Raw genomic sequence first — 17865 nt, forward strand, 5'->3', positions numbered from 1 at the left:
TTAGAACATGTTTAACCTCAATAACAATTTCAAATACATGAAGTGACTGTTCAAATGCTTCATTGATACATTAATGCTTCTTCCTTGAATACTGCACAGTTGTTTTAGTTAAATTAAGATTTTGGCATATAGTTATTCCAGTTCTGGCCCAAATGCCACCCTGACCTATCTCCATCTTGTTATTACTGAATACAAATTTTTAAAAGAAAATTGCACCATTTTCTTTATATATTTGGAAGTTTAACTTGCATTAATGTAGATGGATGGGAAAGAGTTGGTAAGCAGTATACCAGATGAATGTAATAGTTACGGTTGCATAGCATCTATTTTCAAAATAATTGTGGGTGTTTCTTTTTTTTCCTTAACAATTTTCCTTTGAGGTAAATCTTGTGAAGTCAATGTTATTTTATTGATGAGAAAACTGAAGTTTGAGAGGATAAATAACTTTGTAAGGTCATTGAGCTAGTAATTGGTAGAACTCACACTCATATCTGACATACTATTTTCCCAACATTTCATAGTAATAAGGGAATAAATATAGCACTACAATATCAAACTACTAATCTTTAATATAGTAATACAAATGACAATGGAGAAAAGATGAAATAGCAGCCTACTTGTTTTTAATGGCTAAATAAAATTTTTTAAACCATGTCACATTTCTGAAAAATCAAATCCTGGGCTTCGACAAGTATTCAAAGGAAATAATTTTTCTTGTCAATAAGTATTTGGAGAAGAATACTGGGGAAGTGGCTGAATCTTAACACTTCAGTAGTGGAGCTATATTGTGTACTTTATTTGCCACTTAATTATTACAGAAGACATTACAAAATAAACTAGAATTCTGTGATTTCCAAGAATCAGAAAAGGTCAATTTTAAGTTCCATATCTAGTAGAAAATAGAATGCATAATTTGGATTCCAATTATGATAAGGAAGACTTAGTAGCCCGTCATGGAAAGTCATCTATAGATAGAATTGCAATGCGAAGTTTATGAAACAAAGTTTATGAATAACAAATATTTGACATTCTGAGCAATAATAATTAATAATTTAATAATAATTAAATGCAGATTAGTATCACAAGTGGATTAGAAACTGAGTTTTTTCAATTTCTCAAATATCTTGTCAAAATGTAATTCCAAAAGGTTGATAAAAATACACACAAAAAAATACCAAAAAAAGAAGGCATGTTATTTAAGGGCATATAAAGGACCAACGTTAGACTGTAGGTTCCATGACAGACCACTGTTATTTATTGTAGTGCACATGTCAAGTAAATCATTACTTTTCAAAAAAAAAAAAGAAAACATAATACCTGTTTCTTGTCTCTAATTGAAGCATCATATGATAATAGTCGGTCATATTGATTGAAATAATCATCCTTTTCTGCTAAGAAAATACTCTGTAATTTCAGATATTCTTGAGCTAAACGTAGATTTTCTTCTAGTGAAAGATCTTGTATTCTCTAGAAGATAAATATATACATATAGGTAATTAGAGGAAATCATTTTAATTTTTGTTGAACTTTTTTATCTTTTGAGTTACCTAAAAGTGGCATATCAGATTTTAGAAAACTAATAAAAGCAAAAGATGCTTTCCATGAAACCAGTATCCTCTTTGGATTTAATAATTTTCTTTCTTGATAAAGGTTTTCTATTGACTCATGAGTCTGTCTCAATTTTGTTCCCTTTCTTTCTAGAACTTCTCTCTATGATGCCTTGGGAAGTAACCAGTCCTGGGAGACACCACTCAGCATTCCTGGAGCCTGTTTCATTTACCACCCCCTTTTTTTTCCCCACTTCTTCAAGCCTCAGTGCTCAGATAGGTAAAGAAACTTGGGAGCTTAGAATTTCATCTCCAAGAGTTTCACTGAGGTGGCATTTAAGAAAAATACTGGAAGTGTATCGAAGTAAAAAATAAAAGACAAGGAACAAGGAATCCTTGCCTTAGAAGGCCCACAAACAGTCATTATTTGTTTCTATATTAAAGGCTATTGTATTTGTATTAGTTAATTCTGCTTTATTAGCAACTGAGAAGTTTATAACATCCCCATGACTAAATAAACATATATTAGATCTAATACAGCCCCCCTAGACTATAGCTTTTGTAATATTACCCATTTGGAAATTGGGGGATGATAATTTTAAATTAGATGCATACATTCATTTTAGTTGCTGATTTTTTTTAACACTTGTGGCATACAAATCTTCAGGCTGCTTCAAAAATACAGAATTTATTACCAGCCTTAAATATTTTCAAATCTGTTAATACATTCCTGTTAAGACAGTTTATTCTAAGAATAAAGCTCTATTCATTGTATTATTTATACTTGTAAAAACTTTTTAATGCTCAAATGCAGATTAATCATGATGAAAATGATGATTAAATAACTAAATCTAAAAATAGCCCTACTAAAGCAATTAAAATGCTTCTTTGGGAAAATTGCCATAACATCAAAACTTTGGTATAAGTTGTTTAAAAAAAGTATTGTGATATGAGAATGTACAGAGAGGAAATGTAATTCAGCAGAAAATTGCCTGTACAAATATTTTTGTATATACACACTTAAAGATTTATTAAGGTCAACAAACATATTTCTCATGAAAGCCTGGTATCCATATTGATCCTAATGATTAATACTATGTCATAGCTGTACTTCAAAAAGCCACAATGATGAACTGAGAATCATTTTAAATGACCTTGCCCTAATTCAGGCATAATGATTTAAATCTTTAGAAACTTCTATCTTATGACTTGCCTAAAATCATATAGAATTATCTTTCAGTAGGAAGACAAATTTTCTGAATATTTTTCTTTGGTGGAGATACTTTTGAAAAGATGGTTACAATTATTTTTGATGATTTAAAAGTAATACTAAAATCTAATCCTCAAGTGACTAACTTGGTACTCCTATAAATGCTCTACTGGATACAGAAAGAATAATCATTTTGAGTATTTTATTTGTTTGACTTGAAGGTAAAGCATAACTCTGTCACCTAAGATAATCTACTTCTCGCATACATTTCTTTCAGGCCCTACAACTCTACTGTAAACATTGAATTTGAGAGGAGTGTCATAAATATTGTGGAATTTGCTTTAAATCTAGTTACTAGAACTTAATAGGGAATATATTTGGTAATTTGTGATTTGTTCACTGTATAATATGCAATTTTATTTCCAAATACATATACTTTCAATTTTTTGGTATTACATCATTTCTTGCTCTATTATATGACATAGATACCAAAAAATGAAATTGTGTTGTCATACCAACAAATTTTAAAAATGTTGGTATATAAGTCATTTTTTACATTATTATTTCTCAGTAATAAATGTACAGAAGAATTTGCCAATCACTACGTATTCCCAAAAGTCAGTGACTTTCAGCTGTGCAATGCAGTGTAAGTTTTCTTAATTTTAAATAATGGTATTCTGCTGACATTGACAACATTCTTTATGTTCTACTGTAGTTCCACGTCACAACTTTGGCTTGTTTAATTTTAGTCAATAATATTAAACATGCAAAAGAAACAAGGGGGGGATGGGTGGAAGTAGGTCCAGATGAAATAACACTACCACTACTGGAAGTTGAACCCTTATAGCAGGGTAGTGGCAGAAGATAATTAAGAAAGGGCACAGAAGTTGGAGTTAGCAATATAGTAGAGAAAGGGGAGTTGAAAAAAGGAAACTAAAATGAGAAGATGGCTTTCAAGTGAGTTTAAGTTCAAACACAGGTGAATCTTACAAGTAGAAGCTTTATACTTAAAGTTCTGGTTTAAATGTGAAACGTGAATGAAATTTTGGTTTTAAACCCATTAAAGATAAACTCATGCCATTTGCAGCAACATGGATGGAGCTAGAAGGAATTATGCTCAGTGAAATAAGTCGGAAGGAAAAAGAAAAAAATATCAGATGGTTTCACTGATAGGAAGAATATAGGGGGACCAAATAAGAAATCAGGGGGGAAATAATAACAATACAAAACACAACATAACAAAAACAAACAATTATAAACCGGAGACACCCTGCAGGGGAGGAAGAGGGAGAGGAGTTGGAGGGAGGGAGAAGCACAGGGGACTAAGGTGATGGTGCAGGGGTACATTGGTGAAGGAAATTCTGTGGAACAACACCTGAGGAGGGGGGAAAGCAAACATTGTTTAAAAATGAACAACGATGTAAAAATATATAAAGAGAAAAAGAAAAAATTGATTTGCTGCTTCTATAGATTAAATAACTGTATTCTTAGTTGGTATATAGTATTATTTTATTCACACATTCCCTCATTTTCATTCAGTTATCAACTCAAAACTTTTAATTTAGTAACCACTGTGGGGCAAACTCTGAGATATAATGGTGAATGTCAATACTTGGTGGTCTTGTGGGAAAGATTCATATTAACCATCAAACAAGGAATGCAGAATTCTGAATCTTTCACACTTTTTTGTTTCCTACATGTATTAATTTCACCTAAAAGATCTAAATAAATATACTTTACTAAGCTAAATTTATTGGTAATTATTCAATTTTTATTAATAATGACTATGATGATGAAACATTGGGAATATGGTTTGATAAAGCGACATCATGAATATCAGAAAATAGAATGCAACAAGGCAAATACTTGACATGAAGATGGTTTATTTTTTATTATATCAAATTATTTGTTTGGGGAATATTACAGCTTCTTATTTCAGTGTTTTGCTAGAAATTAAGATTATGTTTATCAAGTGTTAAGCACATTGTAGGCCACCATTTTGTTCACTCCTAAGATACACTGGACAAAGTACAGTTGATATATGTGGGTACACAGGTTTTCAGTACATGAATGAATGAATAAGTAGAATACCATTTAGGAAATGAATCTATTTCCTAACATTTTAGAGTCACACATTTTATTTACCACTTCTTTGAAATGATATTGATATTATAACCATTTATTATAATGAGGCACATTCATTTACACTATTTAGCACTATCCCAGAAGCGAGGAAAAGGAATCATACAATATGCACTGAACATTATTCTGAGGACTGCAATGTCCAGGCTTACCAATATTTCTTTCTCTGGGTACAAGTTGACCTATACAAGGTAGGCAAAGCACTTGAAATTGTACACAGACATTTCTTCATTTATCTTATTAGTGCATGATCCCAAAGTGTTGAAGAATCATCAAAAAAGAATGATCTGTCTTGCTCCTCTGCCATCAATAATGCTAAAAATTGTAGGTAGACTGAGACCCTGTAGTACCCAAATACTAGTTTCCCACTTTTGTTTCACTTGACATTTCTTCTTAAGTCATGGATTTTATCATCTTGGATTCCCTCATTTTTCTATTCTTTTCCTTCTTCCTCTGGGCCAGGGGGGAAGTCAGGGAATTCTAATGAGAGAATTGGGCTCTTTTCATATTAATAATAGAGCACAGCCATCTATTTATATTTCTCCTTGTGACATATAGAGAAAAATTTTAGAACTAAAACTGAACATGAACATGAACTTAAATTCCACATATAATGAAAAGGAAAAAAATAATAAAGTAGGGGAAACAAATATGGCCAGTGTCTACAAATGAAAAGATTCTGCTGGCTCCAAAGCCTCAACCTCCCTACTTCTGAAAGTCATTCTACCCACAATTTAGTATTAATAGTGTGATATAAGACTGATGACAGAGTGATGATATGAATTAGAGTAACTGCTAACATTAGGAGTGCTAATTAAAACCAGGACATATCCTAAGAAGGCAGTATTTACTAAATTTATCCTCACATCAGTTCTCTAAGTTGTGAATTTATTCTCATTTTACAAATAAGGAAGATAATTCAAAGAGAAGTCAGGTGAAGCAAATTGTATCTTTCAAATATGCCGGCAATATTTTCATTTCCAGAAGTTTTTCCAGAACCTGTTACTTGCTATCAAGAAGCATAGTCTATTTCTCTTTTCTCTGAACCTGGGTAGTCTTTTTTTTTTTTTTTAACCTGGGTAATCTTGTGGCTTTTTCACCAACAGATTTTGGGGGAAACGATGCTGCATGACTTCCTAAACTTGCTTATATAAAGCATATAACTTCTGCCTCACCCTCTCTTTGGGATATTTGCCCTAGAACCAGTTACCATGTTGTGAGGATTGTAAGCCACATGGAGAAGTCAGGTGAAGATATTCCAGCTAAAAGCCCCAAATCAGAATTCAAGCAACAGTCACAGCAAATGTGAATGAATGAGTCCTTTGAAGATTATTCCAGCTTCAAGTCATCGAGTCGATGGTCCAGAAAGAATGAGAAAAAAGACAAGCTATCCCTGCTATGTCCTGCCCAAATTTCTGATGTATACAATCATGAGTCATGCAGCTTTGGGCATTTATCATGTTATTAAAGCAACTGAAACACAAGATAGCTTGTGCAAGCTTCTACATTATTAGGTGGGGAACCTGGGCTTTGCACCTAGCAGACTAGTTCTAGATCCCATACTCTTCATTATCTTTTATACTTGAGCTCATAAGCACAAGCCAGCACCATTTAACTCTACACAAAGCTCTCTTTATAAAATCTGACAATATTAAATAATCAAACCAATTATCAGAATTAACTTGTTCTCAGTCTATTTCCACGAAGTAACAGTCTTCTTTATACTCTAACACATAAAATATAGTTAGCTGGGCCTCCCTGGTGGCCCAAGGGGTTAAGCATAGCACTCTGAAGCTATCCACAGCTACTGCAGCATGAATTCAATCCCCAGCCAGGGAGCTGACATGGTGCAGCAGACCTCTCCTGTCTCACCTGCTGCTCCCCTCACCAGTGTATTTCAGTCAGTCTGCCTGTTCTGTTCCCCACTCTTTCTCTGGTGAATCCTCTCACCTCCCACACCTCTGGCCTATACCCCAGTTCTTATATGCATAAATAAATAAATGCTGAAGTAGATAAAGTAGGCTGCTGAAAAAAATGAGAACTAGAAGTGACTTTTCCTTGTAAATCAATATGGCATGCTGGTTACATATAACTAGTCTCATGCTTTTTGATCTCCATAATTCCATATTCCATGATTTGATTAGGTCTGATGTACTCACTGACAAGACCAAGTGCAAAGAATTTCAAAGCTGGCTCTGTATTAATATGAACTACGGTCAGATACAGCAGAGAAATGCCAACCAAGCCTGAGGCCTGTGGAGATCCACTCAAACAGACTTACCTTGAAGGGAGTTTAGATTAATTTGAACTCTGTTTTTTAAAAAAATCTAACATGGCTTAATGGCAAAGGAAATTAGAAGAAAAAATACTTGATTTAAACATTCCAGAGAGATGGTTATGATGAAAATATTTGCACTGTACATCTATATGCAAAAAATCTTTATAAGTATAAATACCTTAACGTTAATAGTATTAGTGTCTATGACTAAATTTATCCAGCTACTCTTAATAGAGGAATTTTGATCCAGTTCATCAGACCGAGGGGCTAGGTCTTTCTTTCAGTTATGTATTGGTAAGAAAGTTGTCATCTTTTGATCTAGCTCTAATTATAACTCTCCTATCATGATGTGATTATATGTGACTGTCTCAGCTGATCTTTTCTAAATATCTGCCATGTCCTGATTCTTAGTTATTACTAGTTTACTTCAGATAGCTTCTTGCTTTCTTGCATCTTGACAGGTTTCTGCTGGCTATAACTGTCATGTTCATATTCTTGGACAGACTGCACCCCATGCACATTAAATCTCATGTTGGAAAGAATGGACTTCCTGCTAGAACCTCCAGAGAACAAAAGTTGTGTTCCTGCTGTGTCTACTGATCAGTTTTACTCCAGAGCATTATTACCTAACTTTTCATTAATTTATATGTTTAATCATTATATAAGTAAGCCCTTTAATAAATTTATTCTATGGGTTCAGGTCTATGGTTAGCCATAGCAAAGGAAGATAAGATATAAGCCCTGTTCACCAGAGATTATAGGGTAGAGTAAGAGGAGCCAGAAGTTTGAATAAGTCTGTTTGATCCCCTTCTACCAGGAGGAATCTATTCTACTAGGTCAGTGGGAGGGTCAGAATAGGCTTCATAGGAGAAATAAGCAGGGACTGAAATCTTAAGAGTAGTCATATCTTTGACAAGGATCAAAACTGATCTACACATGATTAGGTATATATTTGAGAAAAATTGGATAAGTCAGGTGAGAGGAATTTTTTATTGGTCCTTTTAGGACTATTATATTTTTGTTACCTATGAGTTGTGAATTAGACATCTGAAGCTTAGGCTAAATATTTGGCTCTCTCTTGACTCTAAAATATCACTAATAGTGTAAACAATGACATGTACCCACATATTTCTTACTCCATTGACACATTTGTAAGTAATTGCTCCATTTCATGTACCAGTGTTTCAGTTGCATGTGATCCTGTAAGTTTATACATTACACCACTGATATCATCCCATTAAAGCCTTACAGTCCTCACATAAGCCTTTGAGACATCATGCCAGTTTAGGACACTAGATTGGTAGTTTTGCATGAAGTACATTCTGAGGTTATTAAAGCCGACATTAGTACTAAGATTGACTCATAGAATGTGCAGGGCATAGACTTTGGAATAAATGAGACCCTTCAAAAGCATTCCCTTTGATTCATAGGCATTAGCATAGTGAACTCAAATGCTTAAAATACATGATCATTCTCTAACAATATAGTTGACATGGAGAAAATGCATACATTATTAGGCACATCACCTATTACATACATAGAGGCAGTATTGCATTGCTTCTCCCTTAAAATCTTTACACCAATTGCTGCTGAAGAGAGTTCTCCCCAGTGTTTACAAGGAGCAAATCTGTAAGAATGATACGTGTCGATACTCTGAAGTCTCAAAGGAGTAAATAACTGTTCTAACTCTCCCAGGGCCCACTTCCTTGTCTGTGCTGCCATGGAAACCATCCTCTTGTCCAACATGAGTTCTCCGACAAATAGTCTTGAATATTCTTGCTTTTCTAAGTGAACAAATCAGTCCTCTGCATCAAGATTGTGACATGCCTCAAACTCTAGATATTATGATGTTTGACAAAATGCTCTCTAATCACCAATGTACCAAAAAATGTTTACTGAGCAACTGGTATACACAAAGCATCATGGGGGATGCCGTCAGAAGCCAAATAGTACCTTTAAGACACTGATGAAAGTCTGCCACATACTGACTGACCAGTCAAACTGTCACTGCCAGGGTCTACGAAATACTTCTTTAGTTACCCCTCCTCAGTACCCAAACATGTGACTACTGTATACAGCAGTCCTTAGCCCCCAGGGGCTTACAAATTTAGTATACATGAAGTATGCTAATGGACATTATCACATTGCTTCTCAGAACTCAGAAAAGATTCATTGGGAATATATAACTGCTTTGTATTAACCCTGCATGTTTATTTGTTTTATTTTAGTGTACATATCTGACCAGGAATCATTGATACCAGCATGAAAAAAATACACGATTTCAGGGCCAAAGGAGCTTACAATCAGATAAAGGAATTGAGGCATTCACAAAGCTAAGTACATGAGAATACATTATACATGAAGAAGGGTAAAAGCCATCAAATAATGATAGCAGTTCCACTAGAAATCAGTTTCAATGAAAGTAAGGAGCCAAGTTTCAATGGAATCTGTTTGGGACCAGATTCATAAGATATTTCATACACAGAGCGCTCTGTGTGTTCTCAGCATGGAGAATCTGGCCTAGAAATATTGATGCTGTAAAATATTAAAAAGTACCTGATTAATGTGGGCATATCTCCTATAACTATTCAACAGCTTTAGAAAACTGTGCAAATGTCTCTTATGTTAGCTATTAAATTTTGATTTGATTACATTTTTTTCAGGATAATTATATTTCCTGTCAAAGTATCCAGGATAATTGATTGAAAGTAAATTATATAATAAGAAAATGGGTAAAAATTGGTGTCATGTGCTCTCTATCCCCAATGAATTTTTCCAAGTTAAAGTACATCATTTAATCAGTTACATTACATGTCCTCAGTAGTAATAATTCCCTTAAGTTTATTTATTACTTATTAAGTAAAACTTAAATTTTAATCCTGAATATATATTTATTTAATAGTGTCCTCTAACAGGAACATATTTGCATATTATTTCATTGTTAAATATTCCTGTGCAATGTCATAATTTACTTATATTTTAATTTGTCAATATTTTAAAATATATTTATAAAGCCTGCTACTCTTTTTTCTGTGTCATCTGAAAGACTGAACAATTTTCTCCTGATTTGAATAGTTTAAGATTTAGAAAGGTTTCCTATTTACTCACATTTTAATGATATACATTTCTACTTCACTGGTGGAAAAGGCTGATCAGTCACAGAAAGGTCAGTTAACACTAAATAGACCCTTTCTTTATGTAATTACAAAGAATAATATCTTTGTGCTGATGGCACTGCACATGGAGTGGGTGATGCAGAGAATTAATGTGCTGCCTTGTTGGCCCATGGGATAGAGATTTCAATACAATAACCACAACTTATTCTAATTATGCAGCTTTAAAAGGTCATCAGCAAAAAAGAGTTAAGGAATTATCAGCTAACTTTATCATAAAGTAAAAATGTAATACATAAATGCAGAAAATGTAAGAATACTACCTAGAAACTTTATTACATGTGAAAGGCAGAGCAAAGAGGTAGGACAGATGATATAAATAAGCAAATGTTTTGAAAATTTATGTATTTTTTCATAACTTCCTACTAAAGTAGTCAGGTAATCTGATTTCACATTATGTATTTGTAGAAAATGCTTACTTTTGAAAATTTTTTTAATATTTAAGGGTAATTTCATTGCCTCATTCATATTATACCATATATTTAGATAACTGCTTTAAAAGTCTATCTGTTATAAAATAACAAATGCAGATTATACTGTATACAAAAGACAATTAGAATAGAAAATTAAAGCCCCTCCTTACAAGTATAACCATTAATATACACAGACATAACTTTAACATTTTTGTGAAAGTTCTTAAGGAACAGAAATTTTTAAAAATGTTCATTAATGATGAGGAAATGGAGGCCAGAAAAGTCAATTTCGTGTCCAAGATGGCAGACAAAGAGAGTAGCATCTTTGTTAGAGTCTAGACTGATGCCAGCCCAACTCTCTTTTGGAATTGTATCACCTCCTAATTTTGCATGTGAATTGCAAGGTCCTTCAGATTCTAGATTGATGCCTGTGAATGCTCTAATTTCTGAATACTCTATAAAATTACATTATCTTTTGAAATAAACTGGGTGCTTATAGAGTCCTTTGAAATGAAAACAAAACAAACAAAGCCTCAGCATCTTTTCCTTGGGAATTCAGAGTCAGAAAACATTAAGCTTATTGTAACTGAGGTACCTGATAGGAGAAATACAGTAACTAATTTGCAGTTCAACACCATATCCTCGTGGACAAAATTATTACTAATGCTTTTGTTCCTTGCAGATAATCCCTTTACTAAGAAATAAAAGGTCATGACACTGTCTAGCTACCTAATATTGTAGATGAGCATTGTCTAAATTTTGCAATGTATCTCTAACAGAAATATGATTAAAAATACCTAAGGTTATTTTCTATATACACTAATTTTGAGACTTGTCCATTAGACAACATAACTTAAGCCCAGTATGGAAACAATCATATATTCTAGAACAGGGATCATCAAGTCTGCAGCTAAATCCAGCCCACTGCCTTTTTTCCATAAATAAATGTTACTGGTACATCATCACATTCACTTGTTTACATGTTGTCTATAACTGCTTTTGCTCAATGGTGGCAGAGTTGAGTAATTGCAACAGAGTAAGTGTACCACAAATTCTAAAATATTTACCATCTTCCCCCTTACACAAAAAAAATTGCTGACTCCTTCTAGAGGTCCTTTATATGTTAGTATCATGCAAAACAAAGTTCCAATTTAGACTTCTCACTCAAGATCTCATTTAACTTATACCTACTTGTAGGAAACTAATTGTTGGAAAGCAGTTCTAAAATTTTTCAAGCAGAAATACATACTAAGGTGACATAGTCAATTAATAGTTTAAAAATGTCTCCAAGTTCTTTGAAAAATAATATTCTTGTGAACTTTTTGAATATTATGAAAATGGACACAACAATGTTGCAGAGAGTTGTTAAAGATGCTAAGATATCATAAATAATGCCCAAATTTTTCTAGCTCAATGCTTATTTAAATGTGGTTCTTACAGGTTTTTCATTATAGGAAGCTCTTGATCTGTTCATTTTTCTATTCCTGCAACTTTTCTTTAGGGGACCAGAAATAATTTCATGAGGCCAAGTGAAAGTTTAACTTTACAGGTGACATAGGTGGTCATTCATCTGCAGAATGTCTAAAATGTGATGGACACTATGATTAGAAAGAATGCACTAGCTATACATTATAGCGGCATGGATTAATTTTAAAATACTGAATAATAAACATTGCATAATTCAGCATATAAGGGTAAGTGTTAATGGAGCTGATACTTAGAAATGTTATGGGAGACAAAAATTTTCACTAGTATTTTGTGGCCATGTAAGTTCTATGTAGTTAGTGACGACCATATTCTCTCTTAAAATCACTAAGTGGATGAGTTCTTACATCTTCCAGGTTTTTTCAAGTGTTAAAAAACAAAACAAAACAAAACACAAACCCTTAGATGAAACATCAAAAAATTCTGGAAATACACCTAGGCTACAATGCTGATTCACTCCACATATCAACTAGTCGTGGTCAGAGCAAATGTAGGCAAAAAGAAATCTGCCATCATAACTGTTTATTGATCTTGTGCTTGTTTCCCTCTGTGCCTTCTTTCTCTCCTTAATTTTGTTTTCCTTCAACTTACTCTTTTTATTTTTTTCTATTTCCTCTTCTCTTTAGCTTCCTCCTCATCATTTTCAAACATGAATTCATTCATCTACGGTCCTCTTGTCATTACATTTTCCTCTCAAAGACATCATCTTCCCTTCCTATCATTTCCTCAACACCCTTGTTCTATCCAAGTCACTTATTCCTTTCTATATTTTGGTAGAAAAATGAAAGTAACTCAAGTTATGAAAAACATTTGGGAAATATTGAATGACCCACTTATTTTTTCCCCACAAAAAATAAGACACTTCATGAACTCTAATATGGATGGATATTGTCCAATTCATGGTATGGTTGCTTTCCTTTCAGTGTTGGCTAGATAGTAATTTGGATAGCTGCAGTAAAAAAGAAAAAATAGAAAATGAACAAAATGAAAACTTTTGGTCTATCTGGAAAAGTTGAACAGAGATATTTTTCTTGTATCACTATTTCATGTCAATCTAGCAGTGATTTTGAGTGACAGTATTATAAGTTTACATATATAAGTAAAGTATATGACAAGTACTGTTACATTTACATTTATATATATGTATATATACAGATACATAGAAGTATTTTCAGATTTTTAATCAATGGACAGATATGAAGAAAGCCAGAGAATGGAAAATGGTAGACAAGCTAGAATTTCTTCACAAAGAATATAGGACACAAAAGCAAGAAATATGGCATTTAAAAATAAGAAGTCTGTTAATGTAAAATAATTCCTAATTTATTATTATTAGATACTGTATATATATACTGGTAAGTGTTAAAATGTGTAAAGATTAGCATTTCAACTTTTCTTGGAAAATATGCTCTCTCTATATACATATATGTGTGTCACTGTAATCACTATGTTTTATTATAGTTGATATCTTTTGAGTTAATTTTCCTACTTCTGTGAAATTTTTGTGCCCCATTAATTTTTATCCCGGTAGTTGCTACATAGTAGCCCCTCAATAAACATTACTGAATAAATGAATAGATGAGTAAAACTGCATAATACTGAAAACTTGTTCAACACAGACATAACAGCACAGAGGGTACGGGTACACTGTACTCTTAAAATTATTTTTGTTTTCCTCAAAGTATTTACTTCTGCTCTTAAAATTTCAGAATATTATATACATGCTGGTATTTTTTGTGTTTTTTTTTTCTGTGAGAAATACTTCACGATTCATTTTTACAACATAAAAACATAGGAATTTATCCATTTACATTTTGACTGAGAAAAATAATAAGCTTTCCAGTTCTTTAAATCCTAGTTTGCAAAAGCATTTTACTGTATAATCTCTCTGTGTTGTATTCCAGTTTACTTGTAGGTTTTCCTTGGAAGAATAACAGAAATCTAAACTACCTGCTTTGCTGCCTTTATACACTTTGCTAAGCTGTGTTCTCACAACTCAGGGGATTAAAATAAAAAAAAATAGTAAGACAGTTTCACATGAAATAACTATAGTTGATTTTTTTTAATAACAGAGGTTCTTCACAGTAGCAGAATATGAACAGTTTAAGAAAACAGAAAGTAGTAACTCAAAGGCTGCATTTAAATGACCTCATCCCAAATATTTTTGAACAAGGAATTCATAAATTTCACACACATTTTAATGTTCTAAAATGGAGAAACAGTGTATGTCTTAAATGGACTTAACACTGTACACCCACTATCATCAGATGGGATAGGCAATGCTGCAGCTTGAATGATCCATCCGTTCTTTGTCTGAGGTCATACCAACTGGTATAGTGCTATTCTCTACCTCTGTTATCCTATCAATATCAGGTCAATTTTCCTTCCTCATTTAAGTTTCTTTGTTTCAATATCCCGTCCTCCCACCCCCCCCCCCAATAAAGGAAGACCAAGCTTTCTAGAATCAAATGCCACAATCCATTCTAGAAATCCGCAGGATCACCCCCCTTGTTACATTTCTCTGATCAGAGTGATGACTGGTTTGAGGATAGAGGATAGAGGATAGACCACAGGTGGAAACCTGCTCATATGCAGTTAAGTACCTAAGTTTGGACCCATTTAAATGGAGTTACACATGAGCTTGATTTTAAATAAAATCTTATTCATGGGTGGTATCAGAAGTCCTTATGGCCATCCATTCTCCTAGGAAGCTATGATCAAGACAGCCCTTCAAGTATGTCCTTGAGGGTACTCATGGGAATTATTAGAACAGAACACTAATTCAAAGAACCTATAAATATGCTACCGTTCATGAAAAAAAAAAAGAGAGACTTTGCACATGTGAATAAGGACACAAATATTCAGATGGGATTATTTGATTTATCTAGGTAGCACAAGTTTAAAGTCTAAGTTTGTGTTAATTACAGAGCAATATACAAGTAACATGTGGATTCAAATACGATGATCAGGTATTAGATTTTTTAAATTAATAATAAGTTATATTAAATAGTGTCACAGTGGTGAAGAAACATCAGAACTTCATGGAACAGGCTCATTAATAAATGAATTTGTAAAAATAATTCACTCTATTTTGTATAAAAATTATCTTCTACCAATATGTAAGGTAACTTGGAACAGGTCAATAATTGCAAAAAAATCAGTTCTGAAAATATAGACTATGCCATAAACTCCTCAATAAATTTCTGTTTCTGTTAATTTAACATAGATTAAGCTATCATCTCTACTTCGAAATAAATTAATTCATTCACTTGACAATGTATTGATCATATTTAAAATGTCAATTATTAAAATTAACAACAAAATGTCGACAGTTCCATGTTTCTTTGTCATGATTAAACATAAACTTAAGTTTATAAAGAATATGTTATTCTGTTTAGTACAAAAGTCTCTAGTTAATAACTTTTAAGTGATTAATTGCCTGCTTATTAGTTGGTCATGTAAACGGTTTTGAAAAATACATATTCTTAAAAAACTGAGTTAATGGGCCTCCCCGGTGGCGCAGCGGATGAACGGCGGTTGAGCCTCTGCGGCGCCTGTTCGATCCCCGGCTGCTCCCCGGCCACCAGAGGTGGGTCCTGCATGGCGCACAGACCTCTCCTGCCGCCCGCTGCTCCCCTCAGCAGTGTACTTCGGTCCTTCTGCCTGCTCTGCTCCCCGCTCTGGCTCTGGTGAATTCTCTCACCCTCCCGCGCTTCTGATTGTACCCAGTGCATGTATAAACAAAAATAAACAAATAAACACGTAAATAAATAAAACATGCCTCTATAAAAAAAAAACAAAACTGAGTTAGTTAAGAGTTCAACTTAATAATAAACCTCTGTTAGAGACATTGTGTTAGGTAAATAAAAAAAAAAAAACATAATGTAGCAAATAAAGCAAGACATCCCTGATTGTTATCAAGGTTTTTCTTTTTTCTTCTTGAAGTTGCTCTGGGTCTATTTTTGTATGTTTATGTGTGAGCTGTCAGTTAGTGTGGTAATGGCATAGTAATGTGTTTTTTATTTATTAAAGTGGCAGCTGGGACCAGCCACCCCCTCTTTCCATGTCACATGTAGTTACTACATATAAGATTTAAGTTTGGTAATTGATACAACACCCACAATATAACTTTTCACAGGGTACGGAATTGCTGAGTGAATAATTTTTCAAGCTTTCAGGAATATTAACTGTTACAAGTATATTTATAAAAATACTTCTCAGTTTCTGAGATAATCATACAGCTAGCTGGCTGGCTGGCTGGCTGGCTGGCTATCTATCTATCTATCTATCTATCTATCTATCTATCTATCTATCTATCTATAGTTCATCTATCTGCCGTCAATTTATGTATCTAGCTGGTATCTATTTATGAGAATAAACTTGTCAAAACTGCTAAAACATCTAAATAAAAAAACAGGTTTAAAGAAAATTTATTGTATTCTTTTAAAATCCAGAATTTAAATTCAATAATTAACTTATTTCTCTTTTACAGAGAAATGCAAATTTTTTACAATTGGCATATAGTCCCTATAAAAAGGTGTTGGCAAATATATTTTCATTCAAGTTTATGTTAATTTCATTGGCTTTGGAAAACTTTGTTTACTTAAGTACAACATAAATACATAATTATAGGAATTAGTAAATGTTTACAAATGAATTTACCTACATGATCACCACCTATAGAAGAAAACACAAGAGTAGTACCAGAGTCTGAAACAGCAGAGGCACCCTGGCTATCTACTACAAGTTTCACTTTGTTAGCTTTCATAGCCAGTTAGCTTTAATGTTGGGTTCATCATATGAATTGGGGGAACACGATCAACACTCGGGCTCCAAACATCTTCCCTATTATTATCGCTCCATTTGTTTTGGTGATTATTCTATACCCTTCCTTGTGTACTTTTGGTGAGGACTAAAGGAAGATGATGGGGGAGTTCCTATACTTTCCACAGAGGGAAAACATAAATATCAAAGGAAACCCATGCTAATTAAGAGGCACACCTATAAAAGAAATGTCTTTAAACTGTGGGCTTAAGTTGATTATGACAAACATTTATGAATTCTATTTATAAAAAAACAAAGGGTATTTTTTCCCAAAAATGAGGTCATAATCTTTGATGAGAGACATCTCCTTACAAGAAAATTCCTTAAAATCTAACTCTACCTAAGCATTTCTTTTTAATTCTCCATGGCATATAAAATAACTTAAGAAAACACATACTCGGGCCTCCCCTGGTGGCGCAGCAGTTGAGCGCTGGGCTGCAAAGCTGCCCACAGCCTCTGCAGCACCAGTTCAATCCCCGGCCACCGGCAAGGGTCCTACATGGTGCGCAGACCTCTCCTGCCATGCCTGCTGCTCCACTCAGCAGTGTATTTTTTCATCAGTCTGCCTGTTCTGTTCCCCGCTCTGGCTCTGGTAAATTCTCTCACCCTCCCGGGGTTCTGCTGTACCCAGTGCTTGTATAAATAAATCTTTAAAAAAAGAAAGAAAGAAAGAAAACACATACTCAACAAGATTAAAAATCTTATGCAAGGAAATCAAAATGAATTAAATTATAATTTAGTTTTCCTGAATGTCAAAACTTTAAGAAAATTATGTTATATTTTTATGCACAAT

The 17865-nt window shown here is 33.5% G+C and overlaps 1 protein-coding gene across 1 annotated transcript in view; it reads right to left on the minus strand.

Annotated features, from left to right (window-relative positions):
• Positions 1-17865, minus strand: part of CCDC178 (coiled-coil domain containing 178) — a gene marked incomplete at both ends in the record, with an annotated part of 283078 nt that overhangs the window by 114711 nt on the left and 150502 nt on the right. The window contains one exon of the mRNA XM_084252695.1: positions 1318-1467. Within this exon, the coding sequence (XP_084108821.1) occupies positions 1318-1467 (150 nt within the window). The remainder of the gene's footprint in view (positions 1-1317; positions 1468-17865) is intronic.

The sequence above is a fragment of the Talpa europaea genome (genome assembly GCF_964194135.1).
Source record: "Talpa europaea genome assembly, chromosome: 13".
NCBI lineage: Eukaryota > Metazoa > Chordata > Mammalia > Eulipotyphla > Talpidae > Talpa > Talpa europaea.